Below are 22,139 nucleotides of genomic sequence, written 5' to 3' on the forward strand. Positions count from 1 at the left end.
GCTTCCAGGATGCGGGTTTTTTGTTTCTTGGGTGATGCCTCAAAAGAATGACAAAACCTTAATTCAAGGGCTTAAACTTTCTCTGCACTACCATCATGACAACCAGCTGTCCAGCTGGCGTTAACAACTGATCAAAAGTATGTTCACATCCGAAGCATCAAACATTGACAACAGTTCAACGAAATGCAGAGCGGGTATCATCATATTAACGCCAAAAGCAAAAAAAAAAAAACAAGCCATTCTCAAATATCCTCCTCAGCTGCAGCTTCAGCCGCAATCTCCTTCTTCGTTCGCCGTTTCTTCTTGAGTAATTTCGCAACCTCCTTCGGTCCCCTCACACGAAGAGTCAACTCCTTCATCATGTCGCTCCAGTTTATCTTGCCGCCACAGCTTGGACATGTGCATGATAGGGGGAGCAATATCTCTTTTGGTTCACCTTTGAGAGCGTGTTTTGACCAGCAGTCGAGATGGCCCATTGCTTCGCATCCGTCGTGAGGACACATTGGTTGAAGTCCTTGACCTGACTCTAGCGCTTCGTGGCAGTGGACACAGTTCCCTTCTCGTTCAAACTTCACGACGTTGTGCGCCTTCTCGACGTATGGCTTGATGGGCGCATAATCCAGTGGCAGGGCGCGAATACCCCAGGGCTCAGCAGATTTGGTCCCGTTTGACCCTTCGTCTGGTTCATAGTCCTCCATGATCTTAATCCCCTCTCGTGGTGTTGTCTCCTTGGCCTTTAGCCAATTATCCCAGGCTTTCTTGGGCTCTGGTACAAAGAAGTGCAGGGTAAGTGGCCACCGTGCAAAACTCGACACGCCAACGAGCAAGTGAAGATTCGATACCACAGATCTCAGGCTATGAATAGGCTTCCGGGACTTCCGTTGCCCCTTTTTTCTTGGCGCCCTTGTCGTTATGCGCTCCTCTGTTGAGATATGTGTCGTTAAATGAGGGTTTGTTAAAGCCCATCTGTGAAAACCCAGTCAGCCACAAACTTCACACATAACGACATCAACGCACTCAAATTTCAGGGCAGCAATTGAACTTGGGAATCCTGTTATGAGTATCATGACCTCCCATGGTCGTAGTGTGTCTTTTGCAGTGCGTACTGCACCGCCTCGTGCCATGCCATTGTGCTGGTTTAGGCGTCTTGGGGGATGTGGCGTTGAACCTATGTAGATTGATGCATGACGCTTTGTTGAACGGAGCACATATACGGCGTAAAGAGCTGGTATAGGTCTTGCGAGCTGTGACATGATTGTTGATGATGGGAATGGATGATTGATTATGTTTACTTGGTGTGAGCGTGAGTTGGAGGGGCGATGGAGTCATGACTAATCAAGTCATGATGCCTTGACCCCTTTCATCACGAGTAATGAGACAAGCCATGATCGTAATACGCCCAAATTATTATTGAGACTCCGGTCTCCTAGTTTGTCATACATACAAATACATCTACAACAATCCCTGCTTCTGCAAATCCAAGTACACCTTCTCAGGCATGACATTGCCCTCTCCATCCTCCATCTGAACGACACTCCCCTCATCAACCTTTGTCCTCTTCTTCTCCTTCTGAATCTTCTCCCACAGCTGCATCGCCTCCTCAATGCGTGTGATATCGCGGAACAACGTCGTATTGGTGATGCCCAGACACTTAAGACCGTAGATATGTCGCGCTTCATTAAAGTGCTTGTCAAAGGCTCGTCGACCCATGTATACAAAGTTTCCGCAGATCTCGCAGGGAAATTCAACACCCAGCCCGTGAAGGCGGTACAGCCAGAAGGGGATTGGCTTGCCGTCCCATGCGAGGGGTAGTTTGAGAGGGTTGTAGATTCGCTCCTCGCCGTCTTCGTCTTCGCCCTCCCCGTCGTCTTGGGCATCTTGGGGTGTGTCGTCGGCGTTGAAGAGGTTCTCGAGTTCTTGGGCGCGCTCGCGTTCCGTCATGCCTTGCTTGCGCTCAACGTTGACTCTGGTGTCGCTTCGCTCGGTGCTCATGGCGCTGGCTAGGCGCTTCACTCTATACTCTCGTTCGGCTACCGCGCGCTCCTTTAGCCGTGTCGCTGAGACGATTCCAGTTGCGCCGTTGGCTGGCGAGTCTTGCTCCTGTCGCTGTTTTCGCTGCTCTGCCGCCTTGATGTGTTTTCGTCCTGTGAGATGGTTCTTGTAGACGTTTTCGTTCTTGAACTCCTTTTCACAATCTTCGCACCATACGGCTTCTGCTGTGCTGGTCTCCTTTGCAGTGGCGTTTGTTGAATGTGAGTCCTTCTCCCAGCCCTGAATCTCATCCTTGTCCCATGCCGTTTCGAATTCTTGGTCAAACGACGCAAGTACCTTGTCCACGTTTTCCAGCGGCCGTGTTCGTCGCATAAAGCTCTCGAGATACTCTGCTAGTTGTCCGACATACTTGAAGTACTGATCCGTCAATTTGTTGGCTCGTGTGACTCCACCATGTCCAGGTGCAAAGTTGTCAAAGTTCTCGAGGTATTGCAAATATGTGAGTCGTCGGACATTGGGAAGGTTGAGGTAAGCCTCGTGACAGATGTTGAGATCGAAAAATCGTCCATAAGCTTCCTCTCCAGAAAACAGAGAGTCGACAATAGATGGCATCGGCTCCCCATCCGATTTCTTGATCTGATATCGCTGCTCCGAGTTCTCTGCTTGCTCGTAGGGATACCTCTCGTGATGTTCGCGAACGCCCTTGAGCTGCTTGTAGAACTCCGCAAAAGGGTCGCCTGTACCGATCTGCTGAATCTCTTGCGACCGGACACCGTTTTCGTCTTTGTAGATGTCGAGGAGGTTTTTCGACTGAACCTGAATCTGATCTAATAATTGAGAAATCTCATGATCTCTGTTGAGGCGATCACGGATCTGCAAAGTCAGTGGACGCTTCGTCGAGCGTTTCAAGCTACTCACATGTCTGGGCTCATCGCGAATGCGATCAGCGATACCTTGTTCCAGGCGCTCTAGATCCTCGTGGATATAGCGCTGTTCTTCGAGAACGAGCATCTTTGCGAAAATTGTCTACAGAAACTTCCGCGGGTATCACAAGTTGGAAACACAATGATCTTCAAATGAATGCAGATGATAAAGTTGAGATGAGCTTGATGCTTAAAAAATTACGGAGCCTGTCGCGAGTTCCAGTGGCGTTCAGGCGCGCAATTCCCTACCGAAGAATATCCGGCGCGCGCTCCATGTTACGTCTTTGCTCTAAAAGTTGCAGACCAAAACTTTGACCCCAGAAAAAGCCCCAACTTCATCGCGAAAGCGTAATTCTTTACCTTACAAACATTCATCAACAACAGACGTAATCATGGCTGAAAGCGCTGGAGGAATTGACCGAAAGGCCGATGAGAGGATGGAATTTTCCACCTCCAAGGAGGTCACGGTCCATCCTACTTTCGAATCGATGTCGCTGAAGGGTATGTCGTGACGACCAGTTTTATGATGTAGCTAATGTTTTGGCAGAGAACTTGCTTCGTGGAATTTACGCTTACGGATACGAATCGCCTTCTGCTGTTCAGTCTCGAGCGATCGTTCAGGTCTGCAAGGGTCGCGACACTATTGCTCAGGCGCAGTCTGGTACCGGAAAGACAGCTACCTTTTCCATCAGTATGCTCCAGGTCATCGATACCGCGGTGCGAGAGACACAAGCCCTTGTTCTGTCACCGACACGAGAGTTGGCTACTCAGATTCAGTCCGTTGTTATGGCTCTGGGCGACTACATGAACGTGCAATGCCACGCTTGTATTGGAGGCACAAACGTTGGAGAGGATATCCGCAAGCTCGACTACGGTCAACATATTGTCTCAGGCACCCCCGGCCGTGTGGCCGACATGATTCGACGAAGGCACTTGCGCACCAGACACATCAAGATGCTGGTGCTCGATGAGGCCGACGAGCTTCTTAACAAGGGATTCCGCGAGCAGATCTACGATGTGTACCGATACCTGCCCCCTGCTACCCAAGTCGTGGTCGTCAGCGCCACCCTCCCATACGACGTTCTCGACATGACGACCAAATTCATGACCGATCCAGTTCGCATCCTCGTCAAGCGTGACGAACTGACCCTCGAAGGTCTCAAGCAGTACTTCATCGCCGTGGAGAAGGAGGACTGGAAATTCGACACGCTATGCGATCTCTACGACACCCTCACCATCACGCAAGCCGTCATCTTCTGCAACACCCGACGCAAGGTCGACTGGCTCACCGACAAGATGCGCGAGGCCAACTTTACAGTCAGCAGCATGCACGGCGACATGCCCCAAAAGGAACGGGACAGCATCATGCAGGATTTCCGACAGGGTAACAGCCGCGTTCTCATCTCGACTGATGTGTGGGCTCGTGGTATCGACGTTCAGCAGGTCAGTTTAGTTATCAACTACGACCTTCCTAGCAACCGAGAGAACTACATCCACCGCATCGGTCGAAGTGGTCGGTTTGGTCGCAAGGGTGTTGCTATCAACTTTGTTACTACCGAAGATGTGCGCATCCTGAGAGACATTGAGTGTAAGTGTCCTTAAGACCGTCTGGTCGTGGATGAAGCTGACTTTTTAGTGTACTACTCTACCCAGATCGACGAGATGCCCATGAACGTTGCCGACCTCATCGCATAAGCAAAGAGTCAGTAACTCAGTGACATGCACAGTCAATCAGAAACCAAGAGTAAAGAACCCGCGTCGAGTACGTGGTGAAGAGCGTGGAGGAAGGGGGCCGTGTACTATGCTTAGTAGGTTGCCCATCTCACATTCACATCCTCAGAACACGACTAATCCAACCAGATTCAAAGTGCAGAGAACCAAAAACCAGATTGCCAAAAAGAAGTGAAGAAAAAGGGGGCATCAAAAGGACCCTGAACTTTTGGGACAATGTAGTCAAACAGAAGAATTCCAAAAAATTGATACAGAACAAATGATCCCGTCTTATCAGTCTCGTCGCCCGAAGTTTCCTAATCCGTACAAGCACCATCTTTGACGTGTGTGGGCCGAAATGATGACCCTGGGCAATGCCGAAGCCCAATTTCAACGTCCATGCTTTTGCTGTTATCACGATCAAGATGATGGAGTTTGTTTCTTTTACGTGATGGATTGCTTTTGGGGATCATCGTGAGATCTTCCCCACGGGGTAAAGAGATTGCAACTGTAACATTATCGCGAGGTGGTTGTGTTTTGAGGATACCTGGGAACACTGTATTGCTTGACGTTCGTTTTAGCTACAGTACGTATAAGCCCTGTGGACTGCTGTGCTCAGCCTCAACAATACGTCGGCAAACTTAGCCTTCAGAAGCATACACTACTAATGCACGAACATCCATTATCTGGTCAAAAACATTTCCTAATCCTTACACAATTTGACATCGACTTACAAATGCCAATAATCTCGGCCCGTAAATACGAACTTGTACCTACTTCTCCAAAGGCCTTACTGATATCTGCTCGGATCCTCCCGCCACAACTCCTCCAAAGTCTTAGGCAGCCCAGGAATACTCTCCGGCAGAATGATCACGAACGGCGTCCCGTCCTCATCCCTATTCCAAACCCTCCTTTTCTCAGCATTCCTCGCATCAATCCACGCTTGCGCCGCTGCATTATCATACTCAAGATAAACCTCGTCGAACCTGACCTGGGCTTTACCGAATTCATGGTAGGCCCTGGTGAATGCGGGACTCTATTTGCAAGGGTGAGCGAAGGTTCGACATGGGTTTGTGATGGTATTGCACCTGTCTCAAGAGCCATTCTACGTAGGTTGTGCCGGGGCGAGCTTCGTTGTACTTTTTCTTGGCTTCGTTTTTGGCTTGTTGGGCTGCTTTGGCTGTGTCGAGCCAGTTCTTCCGTGCTTCTTCGTACTGTTCTTTTCCAACCACTGTGCTAGACTCACTATCAGCCATGATGATGTTATACAAGGTGTGAATAGCAGATTAATGTGTGTACTAATAGCAGGAGCTTGAGGAGGTAAATCTGGGGTAGCGAATACAGCTTCATCTTATAGACCCAGCTCTTTGAGCAAAGTTCAATAGACACTTCTTCCCACGACTATTTCTCAATAGTTCACAACGCATACAGTTAGATGAAAGCTTCCATTCTCAACCGTTCCCTCAAAATGGGAATTTTACACAAGCCATTCTAAAGGGCTCAGAAAACAAGAAGCTGTAATAAATACCGAGTCCCTAGATTCTGCAGAGGACGCCCCTCCCTTTTCTGTCCCCCATTACCCTCTTAGGAATGTTAAAGCGATAGCTAACTATTCGTAAATTAACAACCAATAACAATCCCCAATGGCTCGTTCTAGATCCAACATCTCCAACTTCCATCCTTATCAGCTCCCCCTCCAAAAACCCATGAGGTAATGCGGCCGTTAGATAAGGTACCAACCGGCCGAGTCACCCTGGAAGCGATCTATTCTCTAGCTGGAAACCCACCGAATCGCCTGCACTAAACTGAAAAGGGTGTATACTTTGCACGTTGTTTCTATGCGGAGGTTTCCTAGCGCACGGGCTGGTGTAACATTGGAGTCTGGGGTAAAAGATAAGTGATGGATATATAAGACGCCGATGTCCCGTAGAAGATCAGTTCAATGTCAATACCAGAGACTTCAATATCATACTGATATACATTTTTTATATGCTTCATTTTGCTCACTGCCAGAGAATGATCACACCCTTCTACTACACTCATCCGACCATCGACTCAAGCTCTGGCGTACCATGGAGAAAACAACACAAATGAACCAGGCCGAACGCGATGCCCTCGACCTCGCAGCCCTCGGGCACGAGCAGGCACTCTCCCGAAAATTCAGCACCTTGAGCATGCTATCCCTCGCCTTCTGCATTCTCGGCACATGGGCCGTCTGCGCCCAATCCCTCGCCACAGGTATCCAGAACGGCGGGCCCGTAACTTGTCTCTGGGGTCTTGTCCTCGTCACACTCTGCAATGTGTGTATCGCCATGTCCCTTGGTGAAATGTGTTCTAGTATGCCGTCTGCTCTTGGACAGGCGTTGTGGGTGGGCAAGCTTTGGAAGACTTCGTGGGGGAGGTTTGCGAGTTACTTGACGGCTTTCATCAGTGTCGTTGGGTGGTGGTGCCTTTCTGCTTCGCAGATCGCGTTCATGGCGGAGTTTGTGCTGTCGATGAAACTCATGTTTGATCCTGAGTGGACGGGGATGAATAACGGATGGGTCATGTTTCTGGTCTATACTGGGATCAACTTCTTGTTTACCTTTGTAAACTACGTCGGCTGCCGCTCGGAAAGGTTCCTCCCCTGGTTCAACAACTTTGTCGCCGTTGGCTTCGTTGGCCTCTTCATCGCCTTCTGTCTCGCCCTTCCTATCCTCGTTGGAACGAACTCAACTCTCGAGTATCAATCACCGAAATTCGTCTTTGGAACTTGGATCAATGAAACGGGTTGGGCTGATGGCGTTGTATGGTTCCTTGGACTTGTTCAGTCTGCATATGCTCTCACGGCATACGATTCTGTTCTTCATATGGTTGAGGAAATCCCCGCGCCTCGACGGAATGCCCCGAGAACAATGGTTTTGGCTATTATTATGGGCGCAATTTCAGGCTTCATCTTCTTGGTTGCTTGCCTGTTCTGCATCCAAGACCTTGCTACCACTTTGGATGCACCCTCTGGATTCCCCTTTATTGAGGTCGTTCAGAATGTCGTTGGCCTCAAAGGAGGTGCAGTGTTGATCGCGCTCTTCACTTTCAACGGGTTCGGTCAGGGTGTGTCGATCCTGACTTCAGCTTCGAGACTGACATGGAGTTTTGCTCGTGATCGAGGTCTACCATATGGCGATTACTTTGCCTATGTTGACCCCTACTGGCAAGTCCCTGCACGCTCTCTGATCCTCCAAGGAGCTTTTATCAACATCCTTGGATTCTTGTACTTCTTCTCGAGCACCACCCTTTCAGCAATCTTGAGTGTCAGCACTATCGCTCTGACAATCTCATACGCCATCCCTATCGCTGTCTTGATGGCCGTTGGTCGCGATAAGTTACCCGCGGGAGGAGAGTTTGGTCTTGGAAGATTTGGACCAGCACTCAACATTATTTCCATCATCTACACCGTCATCACGACTGTATTCTTCTTCTTCCCGGGGTCACCAAACCCAGCCATCGGAGATATGAACTTTGCTATTGTTGTGTTTGGAGTCATGTTGGTCATTGGACTTGGGTTCTGGGTTATCAAGGGCCGAAAGTGTTTCTTGAAGATTGAAGACCTGTCTGATCATGTCCTCTACGGCCAGGGAGATGATCAACAGACGAGGACGGAGGAACTCACAGAGAAAAAATGATTTGTAGATAGTCAACTTTCAAGGTATACACAATCTGTTGCTTTGCGTCCCAATGATGAGATATCCTATTGTTTCCATGTTGGTCTCAGAAAAATTCCTCCATCTCAGGATCCGTTAATGTTTTCCCTCTCGCAATCGCCGCTCTTTCAGTCTTTTCCGAAATCTCTTCGTATTCCTCATATATGGCCTCGCTCAACTTATCCCACTGACTATCCAAAACATAAAACTTCAGTCCTCTATACCAGCCAACAAGTTCTTGCCGAAAACTGGCCTCATTACTCTTGATCAGTATATCGAGGAGTTCTGTTGTGGCCTCTGAGTCTCTGTCTTGTATTGCTTCTTGAATACTCCGAAGAGTTAACATGTGACGCTCCAAGTCAAGTATCAGTAATTTGAAATAGAATTTGATGAAGGTCTGTTGTTGCTCTTGAGTTAGAAGAGGTCTGAAGGGTGAATGATATTTTCTCAAAGTCCACCTTAAGCTGCCCAAAGGATTGTCATTTTGGGAGAGATTTCGAAGCTGTGTGTCGATTTCCTCAAGATCTTGTTCTGCGAGGTAATTGACAACATCAAAGTCGTTAGAAAAAGCTGCCATATGTATAATTCCATTTCGGTTCGAATCGATGGCACCGAGTGATGCCCCTGCCCTAACAAGAGCCCCGAAGACCGGAAAATTGCCTTGTTGGCATGCCCACAAGATTGGCGTCATACCAAGGTTATCTTTTGATTCGATGTCTGCCCCATAATCTTGTAGAAGTTTTATCGTATCGTAAGCTTCTTGCTGATCTTGATTTCCCCACTCAAGGTAGGACATTGGAGTTCTACCATATTCATCGGTCTTTGTTGCAAGCGCTCCAGCATCGAGTAGCAGTCTGACACAGGCTAGGGACCCTGATTCGACAGCAGAGTGTAGCGCAGTTGTACCTTGGATATTGACTTGATTAATGCCCTTCCGGCACTCGCTATGCCCTAAAAGTCTCTGCAACATTGTGTCGTTCTCGTCGGAGGCTGCTGTCATGAGGGGGGTATAGCCCAAGGAAGTTTGCCGGTTGACGTCAGCCTTGGCCGCCATCAGTTGCTCGAGTCCTTCAAAGTTGTTACTGCCAACTGCGACGTGGATTGGGGCCTCTCCATGTTCGTCGAGCTCGTCAATGGCCCAAGGTTGCTCCCGCAGTGCGTCCAGCACTCCTCCTCCTCCTGCAGCGGCTATGTGAACTTTAGTTGTGCTCACAGCGTCCCAGTCTTCTACAAAAGATAAGCTTTTGTCTATCGCCATGTCCATTCTAGGGTTGATGCCACCAGTATAATATGATTTAAGATGATATCCGATGTTCCTGGCCAGCATCAGTAAGTGACACCATCGTATGCTCTTCTTGCTTGAGCAGGACGAACCTGGAAAGCCCCTGACTTAGCAATATATTTCCCCAAAACTCGAGAAGAATTTCTACGCATTCCGAACTCTGGTTATACAATGCTATCTAGAAACCTCATCAACAAACTTGTCACGCTATTGTACGTCTGCTTTACTTACCGATAACAATGGCAACCCAATTCCAGTTATGTCATCTGGAAAGTATACAAGTCCTTCTCTAATGCGGGTTTCTAATAAGGATGGGTTTGACATCGTGGTCCATAAATCGTCGTCTGATTCAAGAACCCTTGATAGGCGCAAGGAGAAGCTAATATTGGGTGCTCGGAATACCTGAAATGAAAGGACACCTGCCCAAAGCCAGCCTGGAAGTCGAAATTCGAACTCAACGCCGGACTTGCACCTGCATCTATTTCGACAGTCGTTGTCTGTCTTATCATATCGAATGAGCCATGAATAAAGAAGAGAGCCCATCCATGCACCCGTGTGGTCTCGTCGTCCTCGATGACACTGACATTTGCATTTCGAGCCACATGAACGAGTGCCGAGGGGTTGGATGGATGTCACACTAACAAAGCTCTCCTCTTTCATTACAGTAACGTCATGATCGGTATCATTTGTCAAGGAAGCTCCCGAGATCTCAGTAGACCTGTTCTCTTCCCTTGCTGATGGAACAGGCTCGTGTATTGTTGTGCTTTGCGTCCCGGGTTTTAGGCCCATGGTTGAACTTTCCGGCTTGGGCCGTGGTCCTTGGAGTAGCTTGGGTAATTCTTGAGAGATATTATGAGTCGCTTGCGCATAGTAAGTCAACTGTTGTGTAACACGGTGAAAGAGACTGCCAAGGCGTCAGTTTAGACGACAGACGACACCATGAGAACTCACACTTCTTGTCGCACATTTCCCCTATCTACCATAGAAGAAACCCTAAACGTGATGGCCATGTGCAGATTAGACTTAGTAGCCTGAGCCCGTTCTCGAAGCTCCTCGATCTTGCTTGCATCTGATAACCACCTGACCTTGTCCGTGTATCTCTTCGGGTCGTGGACTTTGCGAGAGCGTGAGTACTTCTCTACAATCTCATTAAGCTCCTCTGATATTTCTTCGAGCTCCTGTGTTGTCAAGGAGACTAGTGGATGTTCTGGAGATCCAATGAGACGTTGCGCTGGTATCATGGGATCTGTCTGTTCTCTGGCCTGCATGATGAAGCAGTCGATCATGAGTATCTACCATTTTCAGCACAAGGTATTTCAACATTAATTCCTTCAACCTACTTCTTTCCTCAGTTTGTTGCATTCCCCCTTCATATCAGAGTTTTGGCGTAGAAAGTCGATAGCTTTGAGCGTCCCTTGGACGGCTTGCACCAGAGCGATAGAGCTCGCAATCGCTCCAAGAATCTCAAGGCCCGACATCGCGGAGAGTGTGTGCAGAAAGCGATGAACGTGACGTAGCTTTTTCGTAAATGATGCGTGTAGTTCGAGCTCAAGATGATTCGGGCGCAAATGGAGGAAGATTTGAGAAGTCGGACGGCACTGATCGGATTGACAGCCTGATGAGGCTGTGCTGATGTGCCTTGGTAGTTGGGAAAGTGCCACCTAGGTAAGACAGTGAGGCTGAAAGCAGAAGATGACGAGTGATGGCATTCAATTGGAGATGGGGGCCAACTCCTCCATTCTATTCGATAGAATGTATGTATTTAGCGATTAAGAGAAGAAGGCTTGACAACACGCCCTGCCGCGAAGCTCAATTTCATACGGTCTCTGTATAGTCCAGAGTTTACTGCGAGTTCCTTGGGTGAATTGCTCAAGAAAAGAGCGTGACCAACATCAGCTGAAAGCTGCGTATTGGTGTGGTTTGCAGCCAATGAGACCTGCAGCATTCTGTCTCATACATCACACTCAGAAGCCCAGAGGACACAGCCTACTCAGCGAGCTGTAAAAACACACACAAACGGTCTGCCAATTACATTTATTCTGAGGACCGAAATTGTAGCACGGCTAATTCTTTCTCGACCAAGCCTAAGGCGATGAGGTTATTCAGAACCTACCCGAGACACGTCGTCGTAGCAAGCCACTCCAACAGGCTAGATAATACGAGAAAATTAAGGGAACTAGCCACGGATGTATGTATTAGGTTACTGCTGAGATCTGTCTTTTATCTCTGAATCATTTGCGAACTTTTAGACGGAGTAAGCTTAAGGTTATTGTTGCGTGCTAAACAGTCTCTCTCCATGTCTCAATTCTAAGAACACTGTGACTGGAAGCATATTCTAGCACCATATATGAACCGGGTCAAGATTCATATTAAGAAGGACACCTTCAGTTCTATTTCTAGGTTCATATAAAGTAACAATAAGGCATTCCCAGTGGAGCCCGAATTTAAAGGTCATGTCCGCAGATTACACTTATTCCCATGATTACCCTTCTCTCAGTTCCACCTGGACCCTGTCCAATGGACATATCGTCAAGTAACATGACTTATACACGCGGCAGGACGTTTGATGATCCATGAGCTTAAACGCAACGTCAAACACGGCTCGTTGCAACAACTCGGCAGTTCACTACAGTCACAAATCATTCTATCCGCAACCCATTGCCGACAAGCAAACGTTACACTCATCACTTGTGAATGAGAACTTAATATGAATGCCACAACTGAACGTTTATGCCTTGTTACTGTTGTGACGCTCTTATCATGCTGTCTCAGCTGAACTAGTGTAAGGCATGAATAAGGCTGAGAGACCGTGGGCAGTTATCAGTGCATAAACTCAAAGGTAGGTGGTTTCAGATATAGACGCCGCTTGAATCCATCTTCAGTTGAGTGTCCCTGGATGAGCACCTCCGAGGAGCTCAGCTTCTCAACCGCTTGTGGCTGCTGATGAGACAAAGCTTAGCATTCATGCTGTTAGGCACCAGGCGCTGAGTATCCTTAGGCTCGCATTCTTTCACCAACTTGGTCCTCGAGGCGCAAGCACTGGACAACTTTGGACACTTGCGATATCTCCTATTATATCGTTGACGTAACGATCATCCTCGATTCATGTTCATCCAGACTAAATCTCATCGGAACTATCACCACTCAAAAAAGAACCTCAGTTTCAGCCCAACCTCACCCAGAAACAGACAAGCTTCGATCTATCTCATCGCCAGCATGTCATTCCAAGTGCGTTTCAGGCAATGAATCGTCATCCCCAAGCGAGTCAGCTACCGTTTTCTGCTGCTCTCCTGCCGCCAAACACGCCCACCCAAAAAAAAAACTCCGCCGTTAATCAGGACAAAACCCGTATTCTGAAACCCAAGCGAGAAAGTTTAAATGACGAGAACAGTCTAGGTTACCGGCTCTCTGGTCAACGAAGCGAAGGGGATCTTCGGAGGGAAGGTCTGTTTCTGGCCATGGCTGAAACGGTCCGGGATTGCCCCTGGCGAGTTGTTCTCGAAGAAAAAGTCGTTGGGTCTAGGGACGGGAAGTGGGAGATGGTGCAGATGGGCGTGTGTGTTGGATGATATTCGGATATGGGTTCTTTTGGGGAGATGCATGGGATGGGTTGATGGGATTTATGCACTTCTGCGGCGTCAAAGAGTCCCCAGAGTGTGGTAAAACGTGGTAATGACAGGGGAATCTACTGCTGCCTCGCGAACCCTGAAAAAAGGTGTATTCTTTTTGGTATCTCTCTGTCATCTCGATCGCTTGTTCTCTCGGCCAGCCTTCACATGTTCTCAACTCGGGCACATAGATGGTCCTGGCAGTGGGATAAGGATAAGAATCAGGTCATCACAGCATGAACTGGAGATCAAAGCGCAAGAGTCATGCAAGACAAAAACCGTCCAGAGTCTGGGGCACGGCACAGACACGGATTTGTATCTAGGACAAGCCTAGCTGAACCTAATACAGGAAGCCCGACGCCACGCACATGGTCAATATCCAGTAAAGGCTGAATGAGAGTTTACCTGCTGGGTGAGCAAAGAGGGAAAGGTTGCCATGTGGGATGGTGAAAAAGGGCGTTGTTAACGAGAAACTGGAAATGAAATGACGGAACCGAGGGAGCGTTCGGGGAAGATTCCCGGTGGCAGGGTTTTGTTTTATTGGGGAGACATGGGATTTGTGAAAGCTGGTAAATGAGCAGTGATGAAAAAACAACGCAAAATGCTACTGAGATATTGGGGATGTACCGTTAACATCGGCCATTGGGTACTGTAGATAGTTATCGGCCAAGTTCGTGGCACCCTTTCGTCCGAATTGAGACAATCGTAAAAATGGTGCGGAATGGATATGCAAGATTGAGTGCATTACCAAGACCCAATTCATTAGTTAGCGTGGAATCGCTTAAAGATCTCCTGAATAAGTTAACTTGGCCTTGGACGTTGGAGAGTTTCTCGGGTCGCTAATATTGTCCGCCGACTGGAATGCTATCCAGAAAGGCGGTACTTTTCCACATGAGCCATCACATTCGTGAGCCCTTCTCCCGAGCTTCCATTTCCAAAATTCCATCCCCCCTAATCTCGCTGCAACCTTGGCTTCTCTGGACTGCGGTTGACTGGTTCCGCTTCGTTTAGCCAGGAACAGAACCGACTGGGATCCAAAAGAGCAGTCGGAATAACCCCCCGGTGAAGCACCATATTTGGCTTGGGTCCGCCGGGGGAAGACGATCCGGCCCGATGATATCAAGGGTCAGAGCCATTCTTGGTACCAAGCTTCTGTTTTTTGTCTTGTTATTGCTGTGAGGAAAGGTTCTTTTGCCTGTCGGGTCGAAGCTGTGGATCCTCATCGATTAGATCGACGATAATGCGAGACTTTGGGGAGAACTTGGGAAGAGTTGATAAGCTGCGAGAGAGCAGTTCTGTTCATTATTCATGCTTAAACTCTGATCTTGTTTAAATAAAGTTGTGCTGTGGAAAGTAACGTCACTAACAAACCATCAAGCTCGTGCGTGCGGGTGAGGCGTGGATTGACGATGCACAACATTAAAAGACATGCTCGCACAGACTCTTAATAGCCCACGCTATTATCATCAGGCGACCAATAGACACAGGAGTGCAACTCATGGGGGAGAGTCAGCAGAAGCTTGATGGAAAGAAGAAGCCGTTATGAGCATGCAATCCCAATCCAGGGGAGGTCAGAAACTTGGGACCTTGATCCTGGCTGACAAAAGTACGGGTGCAAGTTATCCTAATCTTGGGAAAATGTCATAAGATTAGTAGGTTTCTCGTAAGGCTTATTCTGTCACTGTGATCGAGGTGTAGTAGGTTACCCCTGACTTGTGCTCACTAGTCCCGGGTGGTTTACCAGTGTAAATTGTCTCTCCCTTGTCAAGCGTAAGCCCCGGTGTTCCTTTTGGGACCAAAGAGGGCAGGCCGACCGTAAGCTATTGGGAAAGCGAATAATGAATGCCTTGCCCTGCTGCCCACCCACGCGCGCGGTTGTCACTGGGCCGTGGTGCGTGGTCAATGCTCTGGTAGATCAGCGAACTGGACAATCTGCACAAAGATCCTGGCTTGCATCTCGAAGACGGGATCGACAAGAGCTAGTGGATCATTGAGAAGGTGTCGCTGGTACTCGAGTCAGCGCAGTGTGTGAATAGCGAGTAGGTACACAAAGCTTATTGAGATAGGACGAAGGGAAAGACAGATGCTTGAGAAGAGAGTCTACTCCGTAGAGATGTGTAGAAAACGTACGGATACCTGGATATCTTACAGGGATCATGCACCGGGGAAGAACAAGGGTTCAAATGTGACAGTGTGATTGTGCCTGGGCGACTTGCATAGAAAATCGCAGGGCTTGACAGCAGGAGTTAAAGAGAGTGACTTTGGGTGGGTGGGATTGAGGCTGACTCGGAAATCTAGCAACATTAGCATGCCCAAATAGGATGTTGTGAAAGGGACCTAAATTGCTCAATTGATCGAGTCATTATACTATCACCATTGAACTCTGAAGCTGACTTGTTCTGCATCAGAGGATGTTTATATCACAATCACATTGCATATGCTCTTCAAAGGTTCAATAGTTCTCCGGACCGTGGCTATCTCTGATGCCACGTGCGGTTCCGTCCCTTGCCATGTGCTGTAAGATTGAAGTGGGGGACCGAAAGAAGATGAATATCGGTACAGAGTCGAATGAGGCTTGTACTTCGTACAGAGTAATAATGGAATCAATTGGTGAAGCAAACACAGATTGATAACTCGTTTGCCTCGTGTCTCATCTCAGCAACAGAAAGTCATGTCTAATTAATGGGTAACGTAGGTCCTTCCTCGACATCTTTCGATATCGAAACACCACTAATTGACTGGCTTGCTTTTTCTTTACTTTTTCCTCTTTTCTTCTCCAACATTTCCCTCTTGGCATACCCTTTTCATTCGACCAGTCTCTGCCGCTTGTCAAGTCAGTCATTTCTTTTTTCTCGAAGCAAAAAAAAAGCCACTTTCCTCTTTTCGCTTGACGTCCCGACCGATTAGCGTTGTTTATCGTAAACCGCCAATACAAAGGCACGCTTTTGCCTGGGGATACGATGCCCGTTGCCGAATTGGTAGCCTGCCGCCAGTTGAGAGAACCTTTTCTCTTTTCGTTTTCTTTTTCTTTTCTTTTTTAGCTGCTTCTATCGCTTCATTGTGGAGTTGATCTCGTCTGAGCCCGTACGCGCGATTGTCATTCCAGAATGTCTCACTCTACATGCAATTCGACTTGATTGTTGACTATTTCTTGTTTCGCTTCGCGCCGATCCTCTTCCCGGGCGGTTATTTCGAGATTTCAATTCATACAGTGAGTGATTGATGATTGATTGTCGAATGTCGATTAATTGTGCTCGGCCTCAACACTTTTCTCTCTTCAAGTCCGCCTTGTTAGTGCTTGATCTTGGACAGTCCGTCACCCACTAACATCGACGTTATGCAAATGCACCGGGCGCTTAGCAGGCTGTCATGAATCTTTTCATGACTCGTTGCGTCCATCTCATTTCCGTCTTGTGGCTCGCCGTCAATCAAGACGAGCCGTCTCCAATAGCTTAGTTAGTCTGCCTACCTAGCTGAGTTTGGCAATTCTAACGTTAGCAAGGCTGTCACTTAGCATCACACATCCCATCCATTCTGCAGCTGCAGCCAGGGTTCTTCTTTACAGGACACTATCCTCTTCTTCACCTCCATACCTTGAAAGCCAAACCCGAATCAGCCTCGTTCTACAAGACACGCTATTGCATCATAAAATGCTTGACCGTGTCGCCAAGAGCATTTTCGCGATTCATGAGGTAATCGACATGAACGGAGCCGCTTCATAACTGTTCCCCAGTTTTGAACCTAGCAAGATCATCAACAACGACCAAGGTCCAGAAAGTTGCGGCTCGGCGAACAATCCGCAGAGGTCAATTTCACGCCGAGAAATCGCAGATACGCCAGAAACCTTTGACTCGTGAGACCCGTTGACCTAAGCAAGCTCAGCAACCGTCCCGTCGAATTTCACCAGTACAAGGCCCCAAAACCGCCAGCGAGACCACTAACTGTGGTGCAGTGCTAGGCAGAGCATCCTTCTAAACCATCCCTGCTGATCCCCTGTACCCTGCGCGATCGCCGACGGACTCAGGGGCCCCGAACGACGCTCGGTCACCTCCAACTCGCCCATTGCTTAGGCCACTGTTGGGTCTAGCTCCAAGCCTTCAAGCCCCCGAATCCCCGCAGAGGAGTCGAGGGTCTCCCACCCCTGACGCCTCTTTTTCTCCCACTCGCTCGACACTGGTAGGGTCCTTGTACCGGTGTGGATACACTTTGACTGCCTCTGCTCATCTGTTCCGAGATGCCTGGGCCTCCCCTGGTCAGTCAGTCAGTTCACTTCACTCGACCTTTTGGGCTTGTTAGTTCTTGCTGGCTCTGGCTCTGGCTCTGGTTCTGTTTCTGTCTGGCTCTTGGGTTCATTGGGTTCCTCAAAAGCGCCGTGCCCCGTCTTCCTACCCCCATCCCCTTCCCTCTTGTCTACCGTTTCTGCTTTTGTCGTTTATAGCTTTTTTCTATCTTTTTTTGCTTCTGCAGCAGAAAAGAGACTTGTTAGACGCTGATTCAGGTCCTGTCAGATCTCAATTGCTTGCTCCCCTGCATCAAAGACACGAGGTCAACGCCCACGCATCCCGCGCTGTAGCCATCGAATCATTTCTCGCTTCGTTCCGATCCTCGACGTACCTACGACCAAGACGCAGACGCACCGCAGACGCTCGTCCCTCTCTCAACCCTCTTCCGTCCGCCTCTGACTTGATTGACTGCGCGCCCACTCCCACTCCAACTCACGGACCCTTCCCCTCCAGTCCAGTTCCAGTTCAGTCCATCGCTCTTAGAGGCCCCACCTCCCCGAAGCCTCAGCTTTCTCGTCTGGTCTCTCTATCAGCCCAGAATCAGTTTCTACATACAACAAACTCGAATTCCCTCGATTCTGTACAACAACTGTGTAACCGTTATTTCCGACAAGCCCGTCAAGATGGGCCTGTTTTCTCGTAAAGACAAGACGCCAAAGGGCGACCAGGCCATCAACACCTCCCAATCCAATGTGAGCGTAAACTCGCATTCTTCGAGCTTGAGATCTCCTGCTCCTGGCGCCAACCGCAACCCCCTCAATCGAACTTCAGCTACCAGTACATCCCCCGGTGGCCCAATGTCTCCAGTCAAACTCCCAAAGATCGATCTCCCTCGACCTCCGGACCCTCAGCTCGACCCTGCTGGTTACTTGCGAAGTCTTGGTGCTGTGAGAGAGCGAAGCAAGATTGTCACTGACAAGGCGCTGCGCAATGAGTTGAAGCATTTCGATGTAGATATGGGCAAGTTTCCTGATGTGGTTACTTTTGTTACTGGAATTATCAAGGTGAGTAACAACAAAAATCGCCAATTTTCTAGCTAACAGCTTGTAGCGAGACTATGATGCACCCTTCCTCAGCATTCCTGGCCATGGCAGATACCAGCACTTTGCTGTCGGAGGTCGAGATCGCATTGCCCAGCTTCTTTCCACCTGGCCCACCAATGTGGATAACACAGAGCGATGCCGACGTTTGATCGACCTTTTCCTAGTCAGCGTTCTTCTAGATGCGGGCGCTGGCACTTCCTGGCAATACAAGAGTAATGAGAATGGTCGCGTGTACAGAAGATCAGAGGGTATCGCAGTTGCCAGCTTGGAGATGTTCAAGAGTGTGAGTACAGATTTTCTGTCGCATTACAAGATGCTAATATCGGCAGGGATTGTTTTCTGGAAACCCCAACAACAAATTCCAGGTCGACAAGGATGGTCTCAAGAATCTCACCGTCGAGAAGCTCGCTGCTGGTCTTCAATCAAAACCTGGCAATGAAATGGGTGGTATTCAGGGTCGCACCGATCTCCTGGTCCGCCTGGGAGAAGCTTTAGCCGCTAAGGACGATTTCTGGGGCTTTGAGGGTCGCCCTGGATGCTTAATCGGTATGTAACTTTAACTGTCTCCCGTGACAAAGCTAATCTTTTTTAGACCATCTCCTCGGCCACCCCTCAACACAAGCTTCGTCTATGCTTATCGTTCCCCTGCCCGTCCTGTGGAACGTCCTAATGACCGGTCTCGCTCCCATCTGGCCCGCAAACCGAACCGCGATCAACGGTGTCTCTCTCGGCGACGCTTGGCCCTGCCAGGCTATGCCTCAACCTGGCACATCTCCCAAGGTTTCCGCTTTCCCCAACAGCTCAAACGCCGCTGCTTGGGAATCTATTCTTCCTTTCCACAAGCTCACCCAATGGCTCACCTACTCACTCATGCAACCGATGCAACAACTCCTCAAGATGCACTTTGCCGGAACAGAATTGCTTACTGGTCTGCCCGAGTATCGAAACGGTGGTCTTTTCGTCGATATGGGTGTCTTGAACTTGAGAAAGGATGATTTGGAGAGGGGTCTTCAGAACTACAACGAGTGGGTACAACGGACAGGCGCCAAGGGCGTCGAGGTGGCACCCATGTTTGAGCCCAGTGACGATGTCATCGTTGAGTGGAGAGGTGTCACAGTCGGGTTCCTCGATATGCTGTGCGTCGAGGTCAACAAGGCGCTGAAGCCAGAGCTGGGTGGAAATGAATTGACTTTGGCACAGTTGCTAGAGGCCGGTAGCTGGAGGGTAAGTTTTATCCCACCAAACAACATGCCCCGAAACAGCACTAACTCATCCCAGGGCGGCCGCGAGATTGCTGAGATCAACAGACCTAATACCAAGGAGCCCCCGATCCTTATCGAGAGCGACGGCACCGTATTCTAAACAAAGGCGCTGTTTATAATCAACATATGCCCTTCTTGGATGTATTAACTGAAATGAAACATTACGGGAGGGGGGAAATAGAGCGTGAAGCTTGAAAGTTTCTTTTTTTAAACTCGCATTCAAAGCATTTATTCAAATTAAAACCAGAAGATGTGTTTTTTGTACTCTTTTTGCCGTATGCAGCAAAAAGGGTAGCGGGTTTTATTTTATTACAGACACAAGCAAGATGAATTGAAATGGATGGAATGGGCAAAAGGGAGCTGTAGGGCGGAAAAGAAATCCTTGGCAGAGGGTTTGCCTAGTTTTATAATTGAGACACAAGTAAAGCCACGTCGTTAAAGGCGTTTATCGCTTAATTTATTGAGTTGAACAATTAGTTGGGATAGTTGTTTCTATTACATCGATAGATACATGCAGACACTTTTATATCCAGTCATGCAAAAGTCCCCGCGGTATCATGTCGCCCCTCCAATGCCTATTATACAATGCCTGATCCAGTTGAAACAGTGTACAAGATTTATCCTTATTTTACAGTTATTTGTGATACAACTTGCTCATCGCTTGTACTTCTTCTCAAACTCATCACGCTCCAACTTTCGTCGCATGTTCTCAAGCTTCTGAATCTGCTCCTTTCTCGCCTTCTCAGCTCGCTCCTCAGCGGTGCCGCTGTACTGATTTGTCATGTTGCCGACTGAGTCGGAGACGCTCTTCTTCATATTGTCGAGGTTGTCGGTGAGACGCTCACGAATGCCCTCGAAACCCTTGGCCTGGGTGACGCGGGGAGGCTTGTAGACGGGCTCCACGATCTTGGGGATGGGAAGGTCGAGGGCGCGACGGACGGACTCGTTGTTGAGGATGGCGGCTGTGACGCATGTGGCAGCTCCGGTGGTAACCATCATGAGGTTGACGCCAGCGCCGAGGAAGCTTGTAGCGATTAGAGTGACTGCGCTCATGACGTAGACCATGTTCTGCATCATGGCCTTTTGCTCAGGGGGTGTGTATTTAGAGTTGAGCTAATTGATGTTAGATAGAATCTCATATAGAGGTAGGGAATCTTACCTTCAGGGTGCCGACCAAGAGAACGGTACCAGCAATAGGGAGGGTGTAAAAGGGATCGGCAACCGTAAGGTCGGCGAACCATGCCCAGCCAGCGTCCTCCATAGAAGGAACTGGGATGTGAATCATGCCGTTGATGACTCGGAACAGACCGAAACTGAAGGGAATCTGGACAAAAGCCCAGAACATGTTCTTGATCTCGGTGCCGTATTCCTTTCGGACCATGTTGCCGATAAACTGTCCCTTTTGAATCATCTCCCGGTCACCTGTTTGGTAGCCCTTCTTCAATAGTTCCAGACTTTCCTGAGAACGAGGATCCGCCTTCATCTTGGCCGTAGCAGCGCTGAACTTGACACTACGAAGTTGAGGGTAGATCATGATGACACGTAATAAGAGGGCTGTTGCGACAATTGAGCCACCCCATCCCAGACCGGTATAGACATGAACGTGCTCGAGAAGCCATTGCATGACGGATGTAGGACCCCAGCCGTAATCGAGGCCAATCTCCTTCAGGAAACCGATGTTCTCGGGCATGGTGAGGATGCTGGGGTTGGCGAGGTCGGCAATGCTTTCGAGGTCGAATTCGGAGGGCAGAACGGAAGAAGGTTCAGCAGACTGTGTCACATCTGCGAGCTTGTCGGCGGCAGGAGTAGGAGCTTCGTTAATGGGTGTAGGATCGATAGTCTCGGGAGGAGTGGGAGCTTCTGGCGTTGTGACGGCTTCAACAGCGGGCTCTTCTGTCTTCTTCTTTCCATAGATGTTATAACCCCATAGTGAGAGCTGCCTTGACGAAGCAATTCCCCCCAAAACAACAGGCGCAGCAATGTTCCTGACACCGACTCTTGTCCCAGCCGTAAGAGGTGTGCGAGCGCTCTTCATCACCGTGCCGAACTGTCGAGCATCGAATTTTCTACCCAGGGTCCTCGACATCTACAATTGTCAGTGTGGTCTAATAATTGGTCAGAGATAAACGCACAGAAGGACCACATGGCCTCTGGAAAGCGCCCGAAGGCAAAGAGCGCACAATTCCTCGGCTGGGAAGCATTGCGGCGGTGATGAAGTGGGATGGGTCGGACAACAAGTTGCGCGATGTTGCTGGGAATTTTTTGGAGGTTTGGTTTTCCGGGACCGGCGGGTAAATGTCGGGTTCGCGATAGTCCGCCGCCGATGATCTCCGAATCACCTTGTCATTAGGCCTCG

The 22,139-nt window shown here is 49.0% G+C and overlaps 9 protein-coding genes across 9 annotated transcripts; 3 read left to right on the plus strand and 6 right to left on the minus strand.

Moving 5' to 3' along the window:
- Positions 1-242: 242 nt before the first annotated feature.
- J7337_006507 (uncharacterized protein) lies at positions 243-1,129 on the minus strand (the record flags this gene model as incomplete). The annotated part of the gene is made up of 2 exons (XM_044824169.1): positions 243-966; positions 1,071-1,129. The coding sequence occupies 2 exons, from the start codon at positions 1,127-1,129 to the stop codon at positions 243-245; spliced, it is 783 nt and encodes a 260-aa protein (XP_044679826.1).
- A 323-nt stretch (positions 1,130-1,452) lies between these two features.
- Positions 1,453-3,003, minus strand: J7337_006508 (uncharacterized protein; the record flags this gene model as incomplete). The annotated part of the gene is made up of 2 exons (XM_044824170.1): positions 1,453-2,865; positions 2,911-3,003. The coding sequence occupies 2 exons, from the start codon at positions 3,001-3,003 to the stop codon at positions 1,453-1,455; spliced, it is 1,506 nt and encodes a 501-aa protein (XP_044679827.1).
- Positions 3,004-3,307: 304 nt separating this feature from the next.
- Positions 3,308-4,610, plus strand: FAL1 (RNA helicase; the record flags this gene model as incomplete). The annotated part of the gene is made up of 3 exons (XM_044824171.1): positions 3,308-3,416; positions 3,463-4,503; positions 4,552-4,610. 3 exons carry the CDS (start codon positions 3,308-3,310, stop codon positions 4,608-4,610), a joined length of 1,209 nt encoding a protein of 402 aa, XP_044679828.1.
- A 1,022-nt stretch (positions 4,611-5,632) lies between these two features.
- Positions 5,633-5,881, minus strand: J7337_006510 (uncharacterized protein; the record flags this gene model as incomplete). The annotated part of the gene is given in 2 exon segments (XM_044824172.1): positions 5,633-5,856; positions 5,872-5,881. 2 exon segments carry the CDS (start codon positions 5,879-5,881, stop codon positions 5,633-5,635), a joined length of 234 nt encoding a protein of 77 aa, XP_044679829.1.
- Positions 5,882-6,715: 834 nt separating this feature from the next.
- Positions 6,716-8,287, plus strand: J7337_006511 (uncharacterized protein; the record flags this gene model as incomplete). The annotated part of the gene is made up of 1 exon (XM_044824173.1): positions 6,716-8,287. The coding sequence occupies one exon, from the start codon at positions 6,716-6,718 to the stop codon at positions 8,285-8,287; it is 1,572 nt and encodes a 523-aa protein (XP_044679830.1).
- Positions 8,288-8,372: 85 nt separating this feature from the next.
- J7337_006512 (uncharacterized protein) lies at positions 8,373-9,569 on the minus strand (the record flags this gene model as incomplete). The annotated part of the gene is made up of 2 exons (XM_044824174.1): positions 8,373-8,730; positions 8,764-9,569. The coding sequence occupies 2 exons, from the start codon at positions 9,567-9,569 to the stop codon at positions 8,373-8,375; spliced, it is 1,164 nt and encodes a 387-aa protein (XP_044679831.1).
- A 965-nt stretch (positions 9,570-10,534) lies between these two features.
- On the minus strand, positions 10,535-11,065 carry J7337_006513 (uncharacterized protein; the record flags this gene model as incomplete). Its single annotated transcript, XM_044824175.1, has 2 exons — positions 10,535-10,879; positions 10,928-11,065. 2 exons carry the CDS (start codon positions 11,063-11,065, stop codon positions 10,535-10,537), a joined length of 483 nt encoding a protein of 160 aa, XP_044679832.1.
- A 7,036-nt stretch (positions 11,066-18,101) lies between these two features.
- Positions 18,102-19,883, plus strand: J7337_006514 (uncharacterized protein; the record flags this gene model as incomplete). The annotated part of the gene is made up of 5 exons (XM_044824176.1): positions 18,102-18,482; positions 18,529-18,804; positions 18,851-19,067; positions 19,114-19,745; positions 19,800-19,883. The coding sequence occupies 5 exons, from the start codon at positions 18,102-18,104 to the stop codon at positions 19,881-19,883; spliced, it is 1,590 nt and encodes a 529-aa protein (XP_044679833.1).
- A 554-nt stretch (positions 19,884-20,437) lies between these two features.
- On the minus strand, positions 20,438-21,984 carry J7337_006515 (uncharacterized protein; the record flags this gene model as incomplete). The annotated part of the gene is made up of 3 exons (XM_044824177.1): positions 20,438-20,896; positions 20,943-21,869; positions 21,916-21,984. 3 exons carry the CDS (start codon positions 21,982-21,984, stop codon positions 20,438-20,440), a joined length of 1,455 nt encoding a protein of 484 aa, XP_044679834.1.
- Positions 21,985-22,139: the final 155 nt, after the last annotated feature.

The sequence above is a fragment of the Fusarium musae genome, chromosome 5 (assembly GCF_019915245.1).
Source record: "Fusarium musae strain F31 chromosome 5, whole genome shotgun sequence".
NCBI classification, from domain to species: Eukaryota; Fungi; Ascomycota; class Sordariomycetes; order Hypocreales; family Nectriaceae; genus Fusarium; species Fusarium musae.